Source organism: Eptesicus fuscus, chromosome 16 (genome assembly GCF_027574615.1).
Source record: "Eptesicus fuscus isolate TK198812 chromosome 16, DD_ASM_mEF_20220401, whole genome shotgun sequence".
Lineage (NCBI taxonomy): Eukaryota > Metazoa > Chordata > Mammalia > Chiroptera > Vespertilionidae > Eptesicus > Eptesicus fuscus.
In genome coordinates, this window is record NC_072488.1 from 38,040,958 (window position 1) to 38,065,323 (window position 24,366).

General features: G+C 47.3%; 1 protein-coding gene and 1 pseudogene across 1 annotated transcript; one reads left to right on the forward strand and one right to left on the reverse strand.

The window, feature by feature from the left end:
* Positions 1 to 202: 202 nt before the first annotated feature.
* On the forward strand, positions 203 to 22,951 carry SLC1A4 (solute carrier family 1 member 4). The gene is made up of 8 exons (XM_008147544.3): positions 203 to 888; positions 11,759 to 11,801; positions 13,960 to 14,022; positions 16,270 to 16,436; positions 18,748 to 18,981; positions 20,191 to 20,385; positions 20,687 to 20,821; positions 22,655 to 22,951. Exons 1-8 carry the CDS (start codon positions 362 to 364, stop codon positions 22,893 to 22,895), a joined length of 1,605 nt encoding a protein of 534 aa, XP_008145766.2. The 5' UTR covers positions 203 to 361; the 3' UTR covers positions 22,896 to 22,951.
* LOC103291501 (60S ribosomal protein L30-like) lies at positions 6,376 to 6,790 on the reverse strand (annotated as a pseudogene).
* Positions 22,952 to 24,366: the final 1,415 nt, after the last annotated feature.

Consider the following 24,366-nt stretch of genomic DNA (forward strand, 5'->3'; position numbering starts at 1 on the left):
GGACCCGGCTGCGCGCGGGTGCTGATTGGCCAGAGCCGTGGGGTGGGGGGGGACGGGGCGGCGGCCCTGGAGCGGGTGATCCCCGGCCCATCCCTCTTTCCCTTCGGCGCCCACGTTGCATCATCTCCTGCCGGAGATTGCTGTGGCGAAGCTGGGAGCTCCAGCCCGCTTCCAGCGCCTCTCCTGGCCCTCTCCACGCCTGTTTCTGCGCCCAGCCCGGCTGTCTCCCGAGGGCTGGTTCCCAGAACCAGACACCCCTAGTGGATTGCGCCAGCTCCGCCTGAGCCATTCATTGAGAGTTCCGTCTTTTGCTAGAGCCCAAGTCCCTCACCTTCCCCAGCTCTGAGCTGCGGGCAACGCCATGGAGAAGAGCAGTGAGACCAACGGCTACCTAGACAGCGCCCAGGCTGGGCCTGCAGCGGGGCCCGGAGCGGCCCGGCCCACCGCAGGACGCGCGCGGCGCTGCGCCGGCTTTCTCAAGCACCACGCGCTGGTGCTGCTCACCGTGTCTGGGGTGGTGGCGGGCACCGGCCTCGGCGCGGCGCTGCGCGGGCTCGGACTTAGCCGCGCGCAGGTCACCTATCTGGCCTTCCCGGGTGACATGCTGCTCCGCATGCTGCGCATGATCATCCTGCCCCTGGTGGTCTGCAGCCTGGTGTCGGGCGCCGCCTCCCTGGACACCAGCTCTCTTGGGCGCCTGGGCGGCATCGCCATCGCCTACTTCGGCCTCACCACACTGGGTGCCTCTGCGCTCGCCGTCGCTTTGGCATTCATCATCAAGCCTGGGTCTGACGCGCAGACCCTTAAGTCCAGCGACCTTGGGCTGGAGGATTCGGGCACCCCTCTGGTCCCCAAAGAGACAGTGGATTCCTTCCTCGACCTGGCCAGGTAACGACAATTCCCCCCCCCGCCCCCCTCCATGGAGACGCCAGCTCTTCATTACACTCCAGTTCATTCATAAACACACACCTTCATAGACTCCTAAAGAGTTCATTCTTAATTGGTTGCTAATATTTAAAGGAGCAGGGCCACACTTATTTATTTATTTATTTATTTATTTATTTATTTATTTATTTATTTATTTATTTTTAGCAAGAGCCAGTCCTACCGCTAAGTGTGAGTGCGCATTAGGGCAGAGGCAGCAGCCTCACCTGCACTTGACTTCTTATGCTCTGGGGCTAAGTTCTAACCACTCCTGGATAGCTTCACCCTATTTTCTCCAACAAAGTCCCCGAAAGCTAACGGGTGCATTGGTTAAATTTTGCCTGTTGAGCCATCCTGGCCTGTAATCGGTGGCCTTCTCTGCTTCAGCCCTTTGGCTGGGAGAAAGCTGACAATTTTTTTTGAAGAGTTGTCAGAGGACCCAAGGGTAACAAGGCTGGGGCTTAGGGGTGTGGGGCCCGTTGCCCAGACTAGCCTGGGGGCGGGGGGGCTTGGAACAGATGGCCCTCCAACCCATAGTCAGGACCACTGTGGAGTCTTGTGAGTTTCAAGGGGCTTTATTTGTGGGAAGATGTGAGTTCTAAAGGAGAGGCAAAGAGAAGTGTCTTCACTTAGCTTTGCCTACTTTCTGTGACTCTGACAAGTTGCCTTTCATCCCTTGAGACGCAGGGTCGTTTCTCTGGTTTACCCAAGTCAGCCTCTCCTGCTTTCTCCATTAGCTCAGAGTTCACAGACGGGAAATTGCAGCCTGGAGGCGTTTACTGACCTGGCCAGATGCAGCTGAGAGAGGAGCTTAGCTGGCTCCTGCTCCAGGTTTCCGATTGGGAGCCTTGGAGAGAGCTCTGTTTAGTCTTAAGTCACTGAGGCAAAGTTCCTCATTGCTAAGGCTGTGAGAAACAGCAAACCCTGGGCAAAGTGACTGGACTTCCTGCTGTTTCCATTCCTCCCTCTGGAAAATGTGACAACGGTCTGCCACTTAACAGAAAGAGTGTTCATTTGAAACTACAGCAATGACAACCAAAAAAAAAAAAAAAAAAGTCCAACGCATTACATTGAAAAATAAAACTCTCTGAGGAGGTGGACCAGAAAGTTCATACCAAAATTTCTTACCTAAAAGGCAGGTAGAGGTAGCCTGTTAGGATTTCGACGGCATCACAGCCTTTGCTTAGTGTCTGGCAGCTGGATATTTGGAGTCTTGAGAAATCCTTAAAGTTTGGGGACTCACGTTGGTGTTGAAAACAGTCTAATGAGGTTGAGAGTGCCTTTGTCTCTTCAGTATATCTGTCATCTGTCCCAGGAGAGGAAGCGGATATTGGGGTTAAAGGATTCTTTTTTGCAAGGATCAGTGGTCCAGGGAGGGAGTGTGGATGCACAGCTCTGACCTGCTGGTTGTACCCCCAAAGGAGGCTCAGTAGCATTCTCATCTCCAAGAGAGGGGCAGTGGCCAAAAAACAGGGGGTGGGGGTGATATGAGGGGTTACCTTATTACCACCAGCCCCAGAAGAGATCTCTTTTATTTTCTGATCATGGCTTGCTAGTTTTAGATCCAAGCCCCTTTAGCTCCTGCTTCTGAAGTGAATGGCGACCCAGTATCATGGCATAACGGTCAGTGTAGGTGCAGACTTTTCAGGGGCTTGGGATTGCAGATTCAGGGAATGACTAAATGAACCTTTGTCGTGGCTTGTTGGGGATAGGTAGTGTTTCCTAATGCGTCCAACAGCCAACCTCATTTGATCCAGCAGCTCACGAATAAAGGTAGTATAGGTGGTGTGATCCTGTTTTACAACTGAGGAAATTGAGCTACCGAGAGATTAAGTGATTTGCTCACCGTCACGGAGTAGTTGATCAAAAGAGGGATTATAGGAACCATGGGACTCTGGACTCCACAGTTCAGGGCTCTTTTTTCCCACCCTCCCCTCCCCCAAGTCAACATGCCATCGTAATGACACCACGCTGCTAGTCTAGCCCCGCAGTCTCAGAAATGTTTGCTCTGAGTCGAAGAGGAACCAGGTAAGGGTTTGACTGGGTCGAGGCAGATGCCCACTTCCTCTAAAAGGAGGAGATGAGCCCCTTCGGTGACGTGTGCAGCCGCTCAGACCTGGCCTTCACAGTGAGCAGCTTGTGAGAGGAAACAGTCCTGAGCCACGTGGAAATACTTCCTGGGTCTGGGGAGACTCTGGGTAAAAATTTTAAAACTGCTGCCTTTAAGGAATCCTTACAGGTGTCCATTTTAAGTGATTCTGGGCCTGTTCCGTGGCAAAGGCAGAGCGCAGCCCTTCCTGCCTGTGGGCACGTGAATGAAATGAGAATCTGCCCGTAAACACCTGATATGCAGCAGGCCCTCACCTGGTCACTGCCCACAACTTAAAACACCTGGAAGGAGTGGGAACTTCATTCAGTGCAGGCTTTGCTAAAGTCCATGACCTTTCCTGGGGGTCTCTCTGCCACAATTTCTAATTTGTTTTTTGAAGATAGAAGTACAAGTCAAAAAGAAATGAAACCAATCGGTATTCATTATGCCTTTTAGAAAATTCAGAATGCCATTACCCAGTGGTTTGATTTCCTCCCACACAATGGATTGGAAATAACAAAGTAGACGGGAGTGGGTGTGAGGTGCCTGCACTAGGAGCAGGCCCTTCGAGAGCTGAGCAGGGTCAGTGGACAGTAGCTGTCAGGTGGCAGAGAGCAGCCTGCCACTTTTATGCCTGAGGTCCCGGAACAAGACAGGACTCTCCAAGCTGGGTGTGACCCACATAATTGAGCCATGACATTTCATCCAACACAAAATGATTTTGGCACCAAAGACACAGAATTAGCTTATCAGGAACCCAGTCATTGTGGAAGTTCGTAGTCCCTAACAATGCTTATTTCAGAGTCCTAGAGCAGTGGTCAGCAAACTCATTAGTCAACAGAGCCGCAAACCTCGGCTCACGAGCCGCATGTGGCTCTCGAGCCTCAGTTTGCCGACCACTGCTCCTAGGGCATGCCCATAACCTCCTGTGCCCTGGCTTCCTCATTTTCCTAATAGGGATCATGATAGTACCTACCTCACAGGATTGTTTTGAGGATTAAATGAGTTATGTCTGGCCCAATATATGTTTGCTCTTGTTATAAATGGAGCCATATTACAGAGCGATTGGGGTTTACTCAACTAATGGGAATGGCCCTGTTTTTATAGTTTGAAATAAATGAGAGTAAATGGGGGGGGAGGGGAGCTGGAGCAGGGAGAATGTTTGGGGGAACTCAAGATGCCTTGCAGCTAACGTAGTCTTTAGGTATATTGGGAACCACGTGGAGCCTGGAGAAAAAGAAGTGAACAGTGACTGACTGTTTCGGACTAATAGAATCAACACTATGGGAAATTTGGAAAATGGAGAAAAGTCAAAACTAAACACAGTTTTCTGAAATGGGGCAGAAATCCTCACATGTGCTCCATGATATGCCAGTTTCTTTTCTCCCTGCATTACCTGTTACAGTCTCCAAAATTGACTTCAGCTGTAGGTGGAAAGCACTGAGGCAGCTGGCTTCTAAACCTGCATCTGGATGCTAAACTTTGTAGTTTTCAAATGGGGAACCAAAGACTTACCTGCAAAGGAGGCAGGTAGGTCAGCTCCTGGGCTGAGGCTCTGCGTGCTCTGGCAGAAGACCCGCCCTGGGCCTTGCCTTTTGCAGAAGTATAGCAGGCGCTCCATGTGCCTGGTAAAAGCACCATTGACATTTTTGCCTGTCGCCCTTTATTCTAGGAGTTATGTTTTTTCTTGTGCTCATTTTATCAACAACGGACTGTGCTATGAGCCTTTCCCTTCACCAAGGGAGGTATGAGGGACTTAATTTCCTCCCTCAAGGACGGGTGTGAGTAGGATGCCTCTCAAGCTGCAAAGAACACATATCTATCTCAGTAGGTGCAAAGACGCAAAGAAACCTATTGGGGACTGAGATCTAATATTAGCCCCTACATCACAGTCAAAAGAGTGAATAGTGCATAATTTCTTTTAAATGTTGGCCATGCAGGTTGTTTGATCTATGCCTAAGTATCTCTATTGGCAAGATGAAGACTCTTAGCAAATCTAACAAGGATCCAAATTCATGGACGTTTTTCAGCCAAACTACTCACTAAAATAGTAGCTTGTAATTAAAAAAAAAAAAAAAGGTTTTAACTTGACACCATTCCTTCTACTCAGGAGACTACCCGAATAGTTCAAGTACTGAAAAGAAGATGCGCCCAGAGAGAGAGTGTGGGTAGTGATTGAGATGAGCAGACACTGAAGTCAATTCCCTGGATTTGAATCCAGCTCTGCCACTTACTGGCTGTGTGGACAAGTCATTTAGCCTCTTGGTGCCTCAGTTTCCTTCACTGTAAAATAAGGCTAATAATAGTATCTACTACCTAGACGTGTTATGAGGACAAATATTTGAGTGTCTTGCTAATATTCTAGTGCAGTGGTCGGCAAACTCATTAGTCAACAGAGCCAAATATCAACAGTACAACGATTGAAATTTCTTTTGAGAGCCAAATTTTTTAAACTTAAACTTCTTCTAACGCCACTTCTTCAAAACAGACTCGCCCAGGCCGTGGTATTTTGTGGAAGAGCCACACTCAAGGGGCCAAAGAGCCGCATGTGGCTCACGAGCCGCAGTTTGCCGACCACGGTTCTAGTGTATTCCAGCCTCTCAGGCTACTTGATACAGAGAATGAGTGCTGTTCTTAGCCTTATTTTCAAAAATGCAGGGGCCCGGCATTAACCTTTCCGGCTGGAATTTAAAACTAGATGTGGGACTCCCCCAACCCCCACTGTCACAATAGTGTGAGCCCCTCACCGCAGCCCTTCCTCTGCTCCCAGCCTTGTCGGGGGTACCAGGATCAGAAGGAGCACATCCTGTTTACTGGCTCTAACAATAAACAAACACCAGGGGTAATAAATATCAGATGTATATGTGTGAGCCGTATCCTGTTCTAAGGAGTCTTTGAAATTTTCATAAATAGGGAAAGAATTTTGTAACTTACAGGGAGTACTCTGGAACAAAAAAATATACCCAAGTAAAAGTAAATTGTTATACATTCTTCTCATATAGAACAGGGAAATGCATACCACCCTTGACAATAGGATCAGAAGAATAAATAGTAACAGATGTGTAAAGAAGGAACCCTGAAGTTTTTCATCCTGTGAGCTGCATGAGTCTGTACAGTACCGCTAACTAAAGCTCTACCGTCACCAGATCAACTTCGGCTCATACCAGTTTTCTGTCTAAGTAATGTATCTAGAGATTCCCATAGCTCCGGAAAGGCGTGCCCATTCATTCTTTCCCAATTTGGCCTGATTTGTGTCTCTGGATTTAGTAGTATGGTCTTGGCATTTTTGCAAATGTTCTTGATTTCGACCCACTAAAAGAAATACATTTTTTTTAACCAATATATTTTTCTGGCCAGTTTTATTAAAGAAAATTTTTGCATGATTTACTTTTCACCAGTCTGTTCTAGCATGTTTCTAATGATGTCAGAATCACCTGGATCGCTGATAGCCAGTGCGCATACTCTGTAGAATTTTCCACATGCTGTGCCCAGTTCAGTATTGTTGCCACTATAGGGATGGGCACCAGTCATGGCTAACATGGCATTGTTCACTATTTCAGATTGCCAAGGCTGGACAGGTGCTGGCAAAGATGATCCGTTTCGCTTTGCCTTCTCTGATCACCTTCAGAATTTGCTTGAACCCCAGCATGCACTTTCCACTTTTCATAACAAGGTGGATCCTAGAGGTGGTCGATTCCAGCAACATTTTTGTCTTCTTTGCAGCCACCATCTTCCTGCCTTAGGTGCAGGACAGCCCCCAATCAAAAGCATCCACAGAGATGACTGGGGAGTGACAAGGAAGAAATACATTTAAGATTATGGCATCCATACATACGCACCCCGACCCCACCCTGAAATACCTGTTTCAAAAAACAGCATTTTACATGTGATACGTGCTGGTTGTTTCCATTCTATCTCATGTATTACATCTTTTATAAAATGCTGGTTGGAGCCCATACATTTGATTTCACGGACTACTAATGTTTGAGAAACTTTGGTCTAACGTATATCTGGTATTATGTAGTTCAAGTCAATTTCTCAGGACCAAATAACAGGAAGAGGGAATATTTGAGAATTTAAACAAGATGAAGATCTCAGTAGTCAGAAGCACCCAAACAGCCAGTGAGGCTGAGGGCGGTGCAGCAGTGAGCATTGGCCTCTGATTTCCAGCCTCTGATCCCTGTACTCCAGACCTGGACTGTCTAACCTGATAGACACTAGCCCCAAGAGGCTAGTTAAAATTTAAATATGTCATTTAAATTTTCAATGTAAACAACATTTAAAATTCAGATCCTCAGTAGCACTAGCCATATTTCAAGTGCTCAATAGCCACATGGCTACCATATTAGACAGCACAAATATAGAAAGTTCTATTGGACAGTGCTGGTCTCTGAGCTGTGGCGTCACCGTGAGCTAACAGTGTGGGGGAGGGGAGGAGAGGGTTGAACGTGGTCACCACTAAAATTCCTTCCGCTCCTTATTTTTAAAGCCCACAAAGTTATTGTGTGAATGTGAGGTGTTGGAGGAAAATGCCTAAGACGGAGCTCTGGGAAGCAAAACTGCTTGGATGACGAGCAGCTGGTCCTTGGATACAGGAGAGCTCAGGAGTCAGAAAAATCCCGAGCTCACAGCAGCATATGTGTTTGAAAGGAAAGGGGGTAAGAAGAGTGCAGAGATAACAAAGTTGTAGAACTGATACTACCCGACCCTAAGATTTGTGATAAAGCTACTGTAATCAAGACTGTGATTTTGGTGAAATAGGCAAATAGATCAATGGAACAGAATAGAAAGCCAGAGATAGACTCTCATAAAGAAGGTCAACTGATCTTTCACAAAGGAGTAAAGGTGATACAATGGCACAAAGATCATCTTTTCAACAGATGGTGCCAGAACAGCTGGACGTCCACATGCAAAAAAAAAAAATGAATCGGGACACAGACCCAGCACCCTTCACAAAAATGAACTCGAAATGGATCGCAGACCTAAATGTAAAATTCGAAACTATAAAACTCCCAGGAGATAGCACAGGAGAAGACCTAGGTGACTTTGAGTATGGCCATGACTTTTTAGATACAATACCAAAGACACAGTCTGTCAGATATTTTCTTGACTAACCCACAGCCTCAGCTCTTTGCCCCTTGGTATGGGCAGGAGGGGACTGCTCCTATTCTTGGTCTGTGGCAACCAGAGGGACCAAGGGAAAGGAATATGATTTTGTGGGAGCTTCAGCTCACTGCCCCCAGGCAATCCCTCCCCGGGGATTACTGTCTGAGAGCTGAGCTGTATAATCTAAAGAAAGTTCAGTCATTCCATTGAATGTAAATTTTTTTGGTTGTAAAATCTCCTTTGCAGTTAGCACTATATGTTGCTTTTTTTTTTTTAACTTTTAAAGCATTTTGACTGATTTATATACAATGAAACACACCTCTCTTAAGTGTGCATTTCAGTGAGTTTTTACAAATGGAGAACTCACTTAACCATCACCACAATCCAGACACTGAACATTTCTGTCACTCATGACCCGTCTCAGCAGTGCCCACTCTCCGCCCCTGGCCCCGGGAAATTTCGGGTAGAAAGTTTTGCTTTCTGTCACTACAGATTAGTTTTGCTTTTACTAGAGTTTCATAATAATAGAATCATTCAGCTTGTGCTTTTCTTTGTCTGGCTATGTTTGCCCAGCACAGTGTTGTTGAGATTATCCAGTTGCATATATTAGTAGTTGATTTCTTTTTATTGCCAGATAGGATTCCATTGTGCAGATTTATCATAATCAGTACATTCGTCTTTAGGTGAACGTTTGGGTTTTGGGCTATTAAGATTAAGATTGTTAACCATACAGGCCCTTTTTGCAGACATATTTTCATTTCTCTTGTAAATATCCAGAAATGGAATTGCTGGGTCATATGGTAAGTGTATGTTTAACTTTGTAAGAAACTGCAAGAACATATTGTTTTCTTCTAAGGAAATTGATTTTTGGGGGGACAGGAGTTGTTGTTTTGCCTCTAGTATTGTCTGTACCTCTCTGTTCCCATTGGATTTTGTAGACTAGATACTGTAGACTGAAAACAGGTCGGTGTGTTAATGGCTATTTGGTCTAGAAGTTCTGGATTAGGGTCATGGTCTATCTGGGTTATTGCTCATGCTAAGGAGACCAGGCAGGCTAACTAGCACGGTTTAAGCCAATAGTATGTGCTCTTTGGAAGAGAGTGTATTTCAAGGCTGTCAAGAAGGCTGTTCTTGCACCAACTGAGGAAACTGCTAATCCTTAAGGATACAAGGTACGTCCAGCAGAAGTTGTTCCCCATAGAGATTGATGGAGGGCTTCTAACCCAGCTCATTCCTTAACTTCCTTGTCCTCTTAGGGAGAGAACGTAGTGGCCAGCTCAGTCCTAGAACTATCGAGAGTTGTCGTGCGGTGCGGGTAGAATAGGAAATCCTTGCCTCAGGACCAACTTCTGCTTCTAAGTAGTATAGCATATGGAAATGAGATACCAAACCTACCCCATAAGTTTGAAATATATAAGAAAGGAGCTTTGTAATGGAAATAATAGGCAAACATAAGTTGCTATTCATCTATACATTAAGGAATAGTCAATACACATTGCTAGTCTTTTCTACCTTTTTTTTTTTAAAGTAAATATGCTTATGATAGAACTCAAATTTCTGATCACCATTTTGTAATTTAGGTTAATTCAACTGATGGTCACATTTTGTCTGCTTAAATGCAGGTGTGTACGAGCTGGTGTTCTCTAAATATGTTCAAAGCAATTCTGGTTCCCAGACAAGCAGATTTGGAAAAGGCTGTGTTGCAGTCTCTACATACTGGTTGTCTTGTGGAAGCACCCCAGTGTAATGAAATTTTCTATTCTGTTAACCCTGTTGGCTAGCACACGAGTTATCGAATGCACAGATTTAATAAGTTACCCACAATTTAGCAGCTTAAAGTCACACACATGCATTATCTCACAGTATCTGTGGGGTAAGAATCCTGGCATGGCTTAGCTGAGTCTTCTGCGTCAGTCTCTTACAGAGCTGCAATCAGGTGTTGGCCACGGCTAAGGTCTCCTCCGAAGGCTTGACTGGGGAAGTATTCACTTCTGAGGTCACACAGCTTTTGGCAGAACTTGGGTCCTTGAAGTTTAGACTAGGAGCCCCAGTTCCTAGTTGGCTGTTGGCCAGAGGCCACCCTCAGTTCCTAGCCATATGGGCCTGTCCAACATGGCAGCTTGTTTCCTCAAACATGCAAGCCCAGAAGTCAGTAAAGAGAGTCTTCTCGCACGATGGGAGCCACAATTTTATGTAACCAAATCACGAAAGTGACATCCATCACCTTTTACTCTATTCTTTTGGGTAAAAGAAAGTCATAGGCCCCCACCCACACTCAAGGAGAGGGTATTACACAAAGGTGTGGCCTCCAGGGACCATCTGCTTGTAGGGGTGGGTTGCAGTCAGACCTGCCTCCCTCTGAAACTAAATATATTGCAAATAGTTGCCTGGAGACTCCAGTGTTAGGTAAACAACTCAACCACAGACGTAAAAATTAGTGCGTAAATTTGGCACATATTATAAGGATGATCCAGAGTTGTTTACTCTTCTAGACTTATTCTTATAGGAAGCGGGTAGAACAGATGGACTGTCAGTGGGGTTTTCTCATATATTGAGAACAGAATCTTGCACAGAGCCTGACCCAAAGGAGGCCCTCAGTAAAACTGTTTGCACGAATAGACTTTGTTTTCAAAACACAGCTTAACTCAGCCCTATTGCCCTGCTTTTGTAAAAATATTTTATATCCTTCATCTTGAAATGAAATTCATAAATAGAATTTAGCTATATGCATTATTCAAAACATTGATAGGACTTAACTGTAATATAAAAGTAAAAAGAGTGATTTATAATAAAAATAATGGTTTTTAATATGTAAATGCTCTAACGCGAAGTGCTTGCTTCTGAATTTAGATTCACTATTAATGACACAGCTATAAATACAGACTGAAACTTGATACCACGTGTGCAGTTCAAGACTCAGATCTTACCATTTGCCATGGGCAATGTGATTTTTCCAGAAAGATGAACGATTCTTGGAAACATTCTGAACAGAGCAAAAGAATATTTATCCCAGATTTTATACAGTAGTTGCACTCCTAGAAAATTCAGAATAGATTCAAATTATGCAAAAAACTGCCTTATTTGGGGCTTAGTTTAGGCTCATGTAATTATAAGGTTTCATCTGCAGGTATAGGATATTGGAAGGCAGGAGGACCTTGGGACCATTTCTGATACAGGACTTGGCTGTACTTAGCAGAATGAATGGCTGGAAGCTGGGGCCCGGCACTTTCCCTTACACACACTCCCCCAATTCCAGGAATGCCCTCCAATTGTTTCCACAATAAAAACACTCCCGTGGATTCCACTGTGGAGTAGCACCCCTCCCCATTGAAAACCTCTGCAACAGGGCTTACCCTCTTGGGGAAAGGAAAGGGATGCAGTTCCTCTGGTTTGGATGAGCATGAATATCAAACAGTACCCCAAAGGAGAGGAAATAAAAATTGGGGCACTCGAGCATGTATTGTGGCCCAGCAGCCGAGGCATAGGTGGGTGTTTGGACAAGCAGAAGACCATAGTAATTGCTGGAGGTGGAGAGAGGAGGCATACTGGATGTGAGGCTGTCAGGAATGGGCATCTTAAAGCAGCTACTTTGAATGCTGAATTTTAAGAATACTGATGAAATGCTTCCTTTTCCAACAGAAACCTGTTTCCCTCAAACCTTGTGGTTGCAACTTTTAAAACGGTAAGGCTTGATGCTTTGCTATAACTATGAACCTTTAATGGGGGTGGAGGTTGTATAAATTATTGCCATAGAATTAGGTAAGGTGTTAACAAAACTTGGTAACATTGGTCTAAGTTTCATAGATGGGCCCCTGGAATCAAACAAAACAAAACAAAACTCAACATTTTTCTAAAATATCCCACTGGTTCCAACATCTTTTCACATCACCTGAGAAATACCCTCAGATCATATTTTGGGGCTCTCTTAAATATTTAGAATATTTTTCAATTTTATCTTTTTTCGGGTTATAAAGGTAGTATATGCTCATTGCAAAAAGAGTAAAAGAACAAAAAAGTGGAAGAAAATAAATAATCATCCATATTCACCACCTAGAGCTACCCATGAGCATTTTGATATACATCCTTCAGATCTGTTTTTTTCCTATTATGCATGCCCACATGATTTAAAAATAATCATACTAAATATGTTGTTTGTAAACTCTCTTTTTTATAATTTTAAGATTTTTAAGGTTTTTTTTTTAATTTATTAATTTGAGAGAGAGAGAGAAAAAAAACACATTAATTTGTTGTTCCACTTATTTATGCATTCAATGGTTGATTCTTGTATGTGCCTTGACCAGGGATCAAACTCACAACCTTGGTGTAGCATCAGGACGATGGTCTAACCCAGTGGTCGGCAAACTGCGGCTTGCGAGCCACATGCGGCTCTTTGGCCCCTTGAGTTTTTAGCAAAGGCCAGCTTAGGAGTACACTAATTAAGTTAATAACAACGTACTTACCTATATAGTTTAAGTTTAAAAAATTTGGCTCTCAAAAGAAATTTCAATCGTTATACTGTTGATATTTGGCTCTGTTGACTAATGAGTTTGCCGACCACTGTTCTAACCAACTGAGCTACCGGCCAGGACTCTGAACTCTTTCTCAAAGTAGTATATTGTGAAGATTTTCTCATGTCAGTAAGTAATCCCCCTGCACATGTTATTGGTTGTATTCCACTGTATGAGCGTACCATGATTTTACTCCATCGGTCTCTTATTGATGGACATTCAGGTTGTTTTCAGTTTTTCCCTAATTTGAGCAATACTATAAGTAACATCCCTGTAGCCATGCTTTACACAGAGAAGAAATATAAAGGTCTAGATTAGATGGACTAACCTGATGGCCCTTTATAAGCAAAGACTTTTCTGTTTCTAATTATAGCCTCTCTTTAAAAACACACACAAAACAAATCCGCATATAAGCACAGCTGTGGCTTCGGTATATCACATGAGGTAGGAGAAAAAGAAAAGGTATATGGGGTTTCAGTGCCTATCTCATGTGGGGTGAGTTTTGTTTTTCCTGCCATCCTGGTCACAGGACCGCTGAACACCTCCGTGTGTCTGAAAGCTTGATCAGTCAAAGCTGTGAGAGACCAGAGCTCCTCAAAGGCCGGCACAGAGCAGGCCTCCGGGTCCGTGCCTTTTAACATACTGCCCTTGACCGTTCAGAAGCAGCTGTCCTCAGAACAGGTCAGGAAGGGTGTTTCATAACAGATTCCACTCGATCGTGCATGCTGCCACTGGGAGACCCCTGTGCAGAAATATGTGCAGTCTGCTGTGGGCCAAAGCTGGAGAGGTGTTTCACTTCAGAGACGTGGGTCCCCCAGAAGACTCAGCCAGGAAACACCAGCTTGCCTGACATCCTTGGCTTTGGAGAGTGGAGGCTCAGGCCAATTAGAAATAGATTCTGAAAAGCAGTCATATTCAAACAAATTCTGGAACAAAGTGGAGCATAAATAAATGAATAAACGTAAATGAGCACATTGAAAAGTGAACTTGGGCATTATGAAATTAATACCAAGGTTCTCCAAATACTGTGAACTACCAGCTGTTGGAATATCAAGCTCTCAGCATGCAGTTGGGTAGACCTACCAACCATTGTCCAAGGGGCATAAGGAAATTCTCCCGGGGTCCCTATCTAACCCAGAGGCCTCTTGTAGTACATGCTGCCTTGGTCTGAAGGTACTTTTGTGTAGTTCTCAGAGTCCCTTGTCAGGCCAACCAATTGAGCAATGCCCCCCAACACTCAAAGTGAATAATGGCAGACTAGCAAAAGGCTCAGCTATTCGGTCCCATCTTCCCCTGTGCCCTGACAGTTATTTTTCTTTCTCTCACTCACAGTATGAAACTAATTATAAAATGGAACCCCACAACATGAGCAATGGAAACATAACCCTTGAAAAGGTAAAGCTCTTTGTAAGATCACTTGTGATGAATATTTATAAAGTAAAAAATGCTTCTTAATTGCAGGAGCCCACACAATGCATCTTTTCCCAAGCAGGGCTGAAAACTTTGGGGTTTGGGTGGGCTATTCAAAGCACATGCACTTGGTTTGTTTCTTTGGTTATTTGCCAACATGGCCAAAGGCTAGTGTCTGTAGCTTTGGCATCTTTAGTGGATCTACTTCATCAAATTGGAACTAACGTCCCCTCTCTTAAAATATCTATATATATAAAAGCCTAATATGCTAAGTGTCCGACCAATTGGTCGACCACCAGGGGGCAGACACTCCAACCGGTAGGTTAGCTTGCTGCTGGGGTCCAGCCAATCGGGTCTGGGCAAGATGGGCCAGACACGCCCTGGAGCCCTCCAACAGTCCCTCCCCTGCCAGCCAACTCCTGCGGTCACTCCCCAGCTGGCCAGCCCCCATTGGCCCTGATCAGGACTGGGCAAGATGGCCCTGATCGGCCCCAATGATCACTGGCCAGGACGAGGGACCCATTGGTGCACGAATTCATGCACTGGGCCACTAGTATTTTATAACACCCTTCTGCTATCCTGAAGTACAATTAACTAAAGGCCCGGTGAATGAAATTCGAGCATGGGGGGTGGGGGGGGAGGTCCCTCACCCCGGCCTACACCCTCTCCAATCCGGGACCTCTTGAGGGATGTCCGATTGCCTTTCACAATCCAGGACTGCTGGCTGCTAACCACTTGCCTGCCTGTGTGATCTCCCCTAACTGCCCCCCTGCTGGCCTGATTGCCCCTAACTGCCTCTGCCTCGCCCCACACCCCGGACCCAGGATTCCCTCCTCCAGCCGGTTGCAGGAACCCAGGACCCGGGCTTCCCTCCCTCTGGTCAGCCACAGGCACCCAGGACCCAGGCCAGCTTCTCTAGGCCGGCCGCAGCCACAGGGGACTGTGGCTTCGCCCGGGCCACAGCTGCAGGCGCCTGGGACCACGGGGCGTGTGGCTTGTCCCTCTCCTGGGCTACAGCCTGGCTGGTCCCCATCCCTCTCTTACGAGCTCATTTGTGCCTGGCTGATCCCCACTCCCCTCTCCCCAGTATTTGAGTGTCTGAGCCATTAAGGCGTGAGGGTGTGAGGGCGTGATGACCATTTGCATATTAGCTCTTTATTATATAGGATAGGTGATTTACCGTACCCCTACACATGGAACTTGTCCTAGGGGCTTAACTTACTCTAGCCATTATTCATTCATGCATATATTTTTGGGTACCTATTGTTTCCCAGACACTGAGCAGGAAGGGACAAGGGACCTCAAAGATTATTCAGTCCAGCCCCAGAACGGCCTGGGAAGAAGCGGGTACTTTGCCTTTTTCCACACATATACCTCCTCAGGGCTGAGGGGCTCCGCGTGCTGCCAGCCTTTCTGTGATTGGAGGAAAAGTTCCACTTAGAAAAGAAAGTTGAAAGCTACGAATCGAATCCAATTCACGTCATCTTGCAGATGAAGAACCTGAAGCTCAGAGAAGTTATTTAACACCAGAGCTGGGGCTAGAGTCAGACTAGACCTCTGGTGACAATGCTCTTTCTGTTTTTTACCATGCTGACTGGCATGTTCCTGCTCAGAATTTCATAATGTGTTTGATGGAGTAAAATGCCTGCCTAATATATATTTGCAGCCGCGAGATTCGGCATCACTGGGGAAATAAAGAGTACATTTTACCTATACATTTAAAGTCAGTGATTTAGGAACGACTATCCTGAAGAGATCCATGTTAATCCTGAAAAATCTTTGGGGAAATTTGTCAGCTCGGAGGACATCCTAACAGCCTAGCAACCAAGAATGTTGAACATTTAGGAGGTGACGGTACAGGCATCGATTCTTGATCTGAAGGAACTTTTCAGCAACAAGCTCTTCTTTTAAAAGCAGCCCTTTGAAGTGACTGTCCAACCTCTACCTGAACATACCCAGTAACCGGGAGCTCACTGCTTCAATCATGCCGTCTTTGAACAGTGTTTAGAGTTAGCAACTAGATGAAAATTTTGTTGACGTTCTGTATCCTTACACTGCATCTCCCCCTTGACTTTCCTACCCCTGGATTTGCGAATTCACTTAAGGTTAAAGAAAATGCAAACCTTTTCTCATCCTGGGCATAGCGTTTCAGCCTGGTGGGGACACGAAGCAAATGCACCTTTACAATCATGTGTTGTAAACTTGGACCCTATGTCCACTCTGGTCCTGCAGATCCCAGTTGGCACCGAGATCGAAAGGATGAACATTTTAGGATTGGTCCTTTTTGCCCTCGTGTTAGGAGTGGCCCTAAGGAAACTAGGCTCCGAAGGGGAAGAGCTCATCCGTCTTTTCAATGCCTTCAACGAGGTGACGATGGTGCTGGTGTCGTGGATTATGTGGTGAGTATGGCTGCCCTCCCCCCAGCTGCCCACCCTCCCTCTTATCTCTCCTCCATCCAGAAAAGAACCCGACTCTGCTGTTCTAGGTCACCTCTGGGTCACCACCGGGCCCAGGGCTCTGTATGGGGTTGATGCACCCCCAGGTGGGTCCTGGTACAGGGTGTGATGGAGGTGGAGGCAGTGTCTCCTCCTGTCCGGGACCTCAGAGAATCAGGCATGTGCCATGGTTACCAGTTACTTCCTCAGCACCCACAGGGACCCCTTATGGTTCTATCATCAGTGATCTATTTATGGGTTTCTACCATCATCTCATATTATATGTGATGCCCATATCATCTTGTGGAGCAATGAATTCCACAAGTTTGCTATCTGCTGTGTGAAATAAGGCTTATGTATCTTAAACTGATAGAACTAAAGTTTCAGAGGGGCCCCTTACTATCGTATTTCACTACATGGAGGACAGATTCACGCATATGTAAACTTGGAATAGTTTTTTGTGTTTTTTTTTTACCTAAATGTTTCTGCAGGCAGTATCGATGAAAGTGTAATTGTTTAATACAAAATTATTAGATTGATTTTTGGCTGAAAGGTACAATTTTGACCTGATCCCTCAGAAATCAAACCAATTCCAATGGCCATCCCTCATCAGCTTCATCCTGCTGTTTCAGCCAGATTTCTGTGGATTTTAGTTTCTGTCCATTCATTGTCAGGAAACTAGTTTGTCCTTTCATGCACAAAGCATTTTCCTAACTGTCAGTCCTTAAATATCCCAGAACTTCTCTCTCTCAATGGCACTGGGGTGGCACCTGCACTGACGTTAGGAGAGAAGCCTGGAATTTGGTAGGAAAGTTTGGAATTGGGTGGGAGGCCAAGTCCAAAGCCCCCACTGGTGGTGTTTCTTTTGCTTAACCCAATTTTCTTGCTCAACCAGCATTCCAGAGGCTGAGTCTTACCATTGCAAACATGACACTTTGTTCATATGACTGTTGTTCTGGGGCGAGAAATAGTTCCAGGAAGGAAAAAGTGTTGTCATCACAGGTCAGGTTCTTTTCCTACCCCTGGATTTGCGAAATCACTTAAGGTTAAAGAAAATACAAACCTTTTCTCATCCTGGGCATAGTGTTTCAGCCTGGTGGAGACACGAAGCAAATGCATCTTCACAATTTGTTTTTGTTTTTGGGGTTTTTTTTTTTCGTCTAAAATCTTCCCAAAGTTTGGATGAAAAGAAAAGACACCGTCACCATAGTGACTAGTAACCACACTACACAGAGGTAGATCTTCTGCCAGGACCTGTCCCCTAGCCTTCACTTTTTTCCCCTAATGACGTATTACTTATGGAAAAGTACTTAAGACATGTGCACAACTTAATGAATTATCACAAAGGAAACACTCATCCAGATCAAGAAACAGAACTGGCCAGCACTTCCAGAGGTCCCTCTTGTCCCCCCCCCCCCAACCACTGCCCCTCTGTCCCCCTGAAGAAGGGTACCTAACTGACTTCTAACCCTGTAGACCTGAAAGGTCACATGTTTGATTCCAGTAGGGGGCAGCCAATTGATGTTTGGTTCTTACATCGACGTTTCTCTCCCTCTCCCTCTCTGTCTAAAAATCAATTTTTAAAAATCTTTTTAAAATAAAATTTATCCAAAAAAAAAAAGCCAATGGTTATAAAATTCTTCCTCAATTTAGATTAAATTCAAAACAACAGACTTTGGTTCTTTGTAGCTCCCCTGGTTTACTCCTTCCCTTCCTTCCTTTCACCCTGCCATTAAAAAAAAAAATCTCCACGCTCCAGGAGTGTTCCCAGAGGGTCATTGTTAATGACTTTCTCCCACGGAATCATGTTTTCCAAATCACAAAGAATTTTAAACCTCACAAAAATCCCAGCTTCGTCTCAAGTCTACAAAACAGGTGTTAGTCTTTTGTGTTTCGAAGTTTTCAGAACAAGCCTGAGCAAAGCCAACAGTCAAAACTGCATTCCCAGAGGCTTTGATCTTGAGCAGTTCCTTGCCTTTCCACTTGGGAGTCCCTGTGGTTGGTGACATCCACCTGTTAAGAACATCATATATTCCAGGGGAAAGAAGCCTGGGTTCTGATCCTGACTCCATTACCCATGGAGATGTATCATGATCATTTCACTCAGTTTCACAGCCTGTAAAATGGGCCCATCCCTTTCATTCTCAGAATCATCCGAGGGGGAAATGAGGACAGCCTAGTTGAAAGTCCCCGCGCTGTGTGGGGAAGGGCCTGCGTCTCCCAGCCCCTACATCACATCACTCTTACTGACAAGTACCTTGTGCTCATGCCCTAGGTATGTACCTGTGGGCATCATGTTCCTGGTTGGAAGCAAGATTGTGGAAATGAAGGACATCATCAGGCTGGTGACCAGACTTGGGAAATATATCTTTACATCTATTTTGGGCCATTTTATTCATGGAGGAATTGTTCTGCCACTTGTTTATTTTGTTTTCACACAAAAAAACCCATTCAAGTTCCTCCTGGGCCTCCTCACACCATTTGCAACAGCATTTGCCACCTGCTCCAGGTGAGTGGGTTTCGGGTGCCCTTGATGACTCTGAGCTGTGTTGATAGGAAACCAGGTGAGCCCAATGGTAGATGCCCAACTGGCACCTTAACATATTTAATTCTTTGAGAACTCTAAATTGGCCTTATTTTTTGTATTATCAGCCCCACAGCTCTTAGGGAAATGGATTTCTGGGATTGCCAAAATGAGGGCTTGCCTTGCTTCTTCTTCTGGCTCCTTGACAGTCAACCTGATCATTATTTGGGCCATAGGAACTGAGGGTCCTCACCCTCATTAGTAAGCCCTTTGCCTGAGTAAAAAAAAAAAAAAAGTGCATTGTAGGGAAGTTTCTAGAATGTTACCTGTCCAGTTCTCACTCTGGATGCATGCCTTAGAAAATAAGACCAAGGCATCATGGTGAGGGATGCCTGCTCAGCTCTCTAGGAGTATCTAATTTAGCATAAAAGATGTGCCGGTCGTTATTGGAAATCTTTCCAAAAAAATAAATAAATAAAGGTGGGGGGCTTTCTAAATACATTAAAGAAAACTTTCCAAGGATGGCAGCACATTGTTTCACTCTCGTGTTTAGCTTTTGCCTCTCTACTGCATGCTCCCTCCCATCCTGAAGGGCTAGTCACACGACCAGGGAGTGGCGGTAAAAAGGATGAGGGAGGTGAGGTTCTCTGGCTTAGACAGAAACAAGCCTACTCCTCAGCTGGCCAGCCACCCGCCTCGAAGCCCGCAGAGGCCGCTGGCGAGGACGGGTTCCGTTTATCCTGTGAACACAGTGACTCTTTCCAACTTCTCAGAGCCATTTCTGCTTCTTGGCCTAAAAGAAAAAAAGAAATCACTGTGGGTTTTTTTTTGGCCTTGTGCTTTATTTTTTTGGGGGTGGGGGTGGGGGTGGGGAGGGCGATTCAAGAGAGAAGATGCACATATGGAGTCAACAGTTCTTTGTTCTCTTGAGAACCTTTTGTAGCACAGGGTAAAGCGTGGTTCTTGAGAAACTTGGAACAGGTGCATCCAGGTAAATAGCACAGCAGGTAAATGTAGGGAGTCGGGTTTTGAATACTTGGGGAGCTGACAAAACCCCATGTTGTGACAGAAACTTGGAAACCATTGTGATTTGTCCTTTTATCCCGGGGGAGATAGCCAGCAGCCTGGGTGGTGTTCGCGATATGATGCCCTTGGAAGCACTGTTCTCAGGGTCGGTTGTTTCTCCATTTCCAGCTCCGCAACCCTTCCCTCCATGATGAAGTGTATCGAAGAAAACAACGGTGTGGACAAGAAGATCAGCAGGTTCATTCTCCCCATCGGGGCCACCGTGAACATGGACGGCGCGGCCATCTTCCAGTGTGTGGCCGCCGTGTTCATCGCCCAGGTCAACAACATCGAGCTGAAGGCAGGGCAGATCTTCACGATTCTGTGAGTTCCTTCTGCCCTCCTCACCCTTTAGGCCTGGGTCAGAACCTGAGGGATTTCTTGTGATTTCCTCAGGGAAAATCCTGATAAGGACCAATCTCGCCAGCACACGGCGTCTCCTTTATGGAATGAGCACAGTGTGACTCCATTACTTGGAGAGAGTGCGTTGTGTCTCGCAGGCTCAGCTGGCAGAATCTAGGGTTACGTGGTTTTCCGTTGCCACGCCATGGCTGCCATGCTCTGCATTTTTCTGTGCCCCCCTCCGTGCTCTGTGTTCATGGTGACCCTGCTGTGCCATCCCCAGAGTGACAGCCTTGGCGTCCAGTGTCGGAGCGGCAGGCGTGCCGGCCGGAGGGGTCCTCACCATCGCCATTATCCTGGAGGCCATTGGGCTGCCCTCTCATGATCTCTCTCTGTTCGTGGCTGTGGACTGGATCGTGTAAGTAGCAAGTCCTAAGGGCATCGAACAAAGGAGAGTCTGCATTGGGCTCCCTAGGGGACTGGCACTCCGCTGGACCTGAGGCGCGTGGAGAAACTTCGGACGTGCTCCCTGCCTTGTGAAGGGGCCCACGGTTGAGCTGGCGAGACAACACGTAAAGCTAGGACAAGTTAACAACATGAGTCAGAGGCTCCTGAGTGACCATGAAATATTATTACCAAGAACTTGCTTAGAGCATCCGGGAAAGCGTGGGTCGCAGGCCCAGGGTGGGGGCGGGGAGGCACTAACATCTGTGGAAGTTGTTGGTTCTGTAGGAGTCACAGCCATGGGTGCAGTGAGCCTTTGGGAATGATGGTCCTTGGCCAGAAACACCCAGAGAGTGATTTCTGTGTGGAGAGAGGGAAGATGAACCCAGCTCGTGGGAATGCCTTGGGCTCAGGGAGGAGGTGTTAGGAAGGAGGGGTGATTCGGACTGCCGTCGGCAGAGCTCCTGTAGACATAGAACAGTTTCTGAGTGTTGATTCCTGGAGTTGCATGACACCCTTTTCAGGGAGGGGCGATCCCTATTTCATAGGGAAGGTTAGCTGACGTACTAGTGTTGGACAGGAGAGCATGTGGATAAGAAAAAGAGCCTTAGAGTCCAGGGACCTGGGTCCAAATCCCAGCTTTGCCATTACTAGCTGTGTGACAGGGCGGCTGGCTCACCTGTGAAATGGGAATAATCACAGAACCTACACCAGGGTTGTGGAGGAGACTGAGTTCGCAGATGCACAGCGCATGGGAGAGTTCCAGGCCCGTGGGAAAGCAGAGCACTTCCTCTGAGCTCCAGGGCGGGAGGATGGTTATCGGGCTAAGCCAGGGGGAGACAGGCTTCTGGAAAGGGCAGTGCTATTTTCTGTGCGGGGAGGGGGGGTGTTGCCACGGCCACGGAGTGCATCTGGAGATTGACATTCAGCAGAGATGCAGCGTTGAAGTGAGTAGGAGAACCACTGGGCACAAAACCGTATCTACGCTATCATCCATCTCGGCTCTAGGTACCTTAGATGATGGCGTCTTTATACCCAAAATGCATGCATAGGAAGAGACTGGAAGGAAACCATCAAAATGGCAGTACTGGCTCACTCAGAGTTGTGACGTGGGGGTGACTTTTGTTTTCTACTTTATACTTATCTTCCCCGGCCCCCCCCCCCCAAGTTTTCTACAATGAGTATCTATCTTACCTTATAATAGACAAATATGCAAATTGACCGCACCTTCGCTACGCCCAAGCCACACCCACCAACCAAGCCACGCCCATCAACCACGCCCACCAGGAAACCGTTGCAGGGACGTTGGGGTGTGGTAGAGCCCAAGGCTGGGAAAGCCGCCCGAGGCTTTCCCGGCCTAGGGCGCCTGCGGGGAGCCTGCGCCCATCGTAGGAGACCACTGGGGGTCGGCTCCTGCGATTGGTAGCAGGGACGCTGGGTGTAGCCGAGCCCAAGGCCACCGCCCAGGGCCAAGCCCAGACCCTGAAAGAAGGCAGAAGGCGGTGGCCACAGCCAAGGCCTGGGTCCCCGGTGCCGGCAGAAAACTGGTGCAGGCAGCCAGGTGAATGAAGGTCTATTGCACGAATCTTTGTGCAAACGGGCTCCTAGTTACTTTCATAAGAAAAAACAATGACAAGGAAGTCACCTTAGAGTAGTGAAGGCTTCTGCCCTTAGTAGCGTGCACTCTGGGAAAGAGCAGGGCGCGCAGGGTCGCAGCTTCCCCACGGCCGTGGCCTCGGTGACGGGGCTGCCCCCAGGTGGCTGCCGGTGGCACGGGCCGGACCGCCTACCTTTCTTTTCCCACCAGGGACCGGACCACCACCGTGGTGAACGTGGAGGGGGACGCCCTGGGCGCGGGCATTCTCCACCACCTGAATCAGAAGGCGGTGAGGAAAGGGGCGCAGGAACTGAGCGAGGTGAAAGTGGAAGCCACCCCCAACTGCAAGTCGGAGGAGGAGACGTCGCCGCTGGTGACACACCAGAACCCCGCGGGCGGCCCTGCTGCCGGCGCCGCCGTGGAGCTGGAATCCAAGGAGTCGGTTCTGTGACGGGGCGGGGCTTCCAGCTAGCCTGCCTGCGGTCGTGCCCACCCTGTCCGTCCGGCCACCGGACACTGGGCACCGCCCACCACCCTCACGGACTTCAGCCTCCGGGCAAGGCGTTGGCCCAGTCGCCGGTTTGAGGATCACTTCTCCGCACAGGCAGTGGGCTTCCCGGCCAGAACTGGTTCCTGAGGACTAGGGCACCGACATTCAGCTTGATCCCCGTCTAGAGGCAACCATGTGCGCGCACCAGGGTCTGTCTGGAAACACGCCCTCCAGCTGCCAGGCTGGGGGGAACAACAGTCTCGCAGGGACCTGATGGTCATAGCTTGGGAAAATGCAGATGTGCCCTTCACTGCACCCCGCCACTGCGTTGGGTGCTTTCCAGGCAAACTTAGGGGGTTGGCAGTCATCTGTCACATTGCCTTGCGCGCCTTAGTGACTGGAAAATTCCCACATTCTTCGCCTTGAATGGAATTCGCTGAGCTGGGACTCCGGGTGTTACGGTTTGTGCTACGATTAGGTGCAGCTGGCTTCTGGTTCAAGGGTTGTTGGTGGACTGGCGGTCCTGCACATTGTCAAGTTAGAAATACTCCAGGCGGTGGTGGGGCTGCTGGCTTCTCTGGTCAGAGGCCTTGAGTAAACAGTGTGAACGCTGAGATCAAAGAAAGGAGCCGGAATGCAGCCTGCAGGGGGAAGGGAAGCAACTTTAACCATGACAGGATGCGCATACACACACGTCCCCATTCTTGTCCCAGCCCTGGGGAAGTTTGCAGCTTCGTGACCTGGGCCTCTGACAACACTGTAGCTTCCTCGCCATCCACTCTGACGCAGGACCCTGGTTGGTTTCTCTATCTACTATTTTTTGTTGTTGTTAATCTTCCTAAGGATATTTCCCCCTTCCCCCCCAACCCCCCCACCCCCGATTTTTTAGAGAGAGTAGAAGGGAGGGGGAGAGACAGAGAGACATCAATTGGTTGCCTCCCACATGCGCCCAACCAGGGCTGGGGATCCAGCCTGCAACTGAGGTACGTGCCCTTGACCGGAATCAAAGCTGGGCCCTTTCGGTCTGGGCTGACATTCTTACCACTGAGCCAAACCGGCCAGAGATTTTTTTTTTTTTTTTTTTTTTACCTAAGTGATACCTCTCTCCACGAAGCCCTTGGTCTCCTGGTGAAGACAACTTTTATGAGTGTACGAGTGGGGCTTTGCTTTCTGTGCATTAGCCACTTCCTCACGCCGCTCCTTCTCTGTGTAATTCCTCAGCAGCATCAGAGGCAGCCTCTCCTAACGTCCTCCAAGATTTCACGAATTGGCCATCCCACCTGTCATTGCATTTCCGGATACCGACTTCCCTGTGACCCCCAGACCCAGGCACCGTTCCTGCCACCCCTCAACAGGCCATCAAAGCTCCCCAACTTTCACCCTCAGCCATTGCCTTGTTTTCCCTGTTGCTGGGGTTTCGCTGTCACCCAGG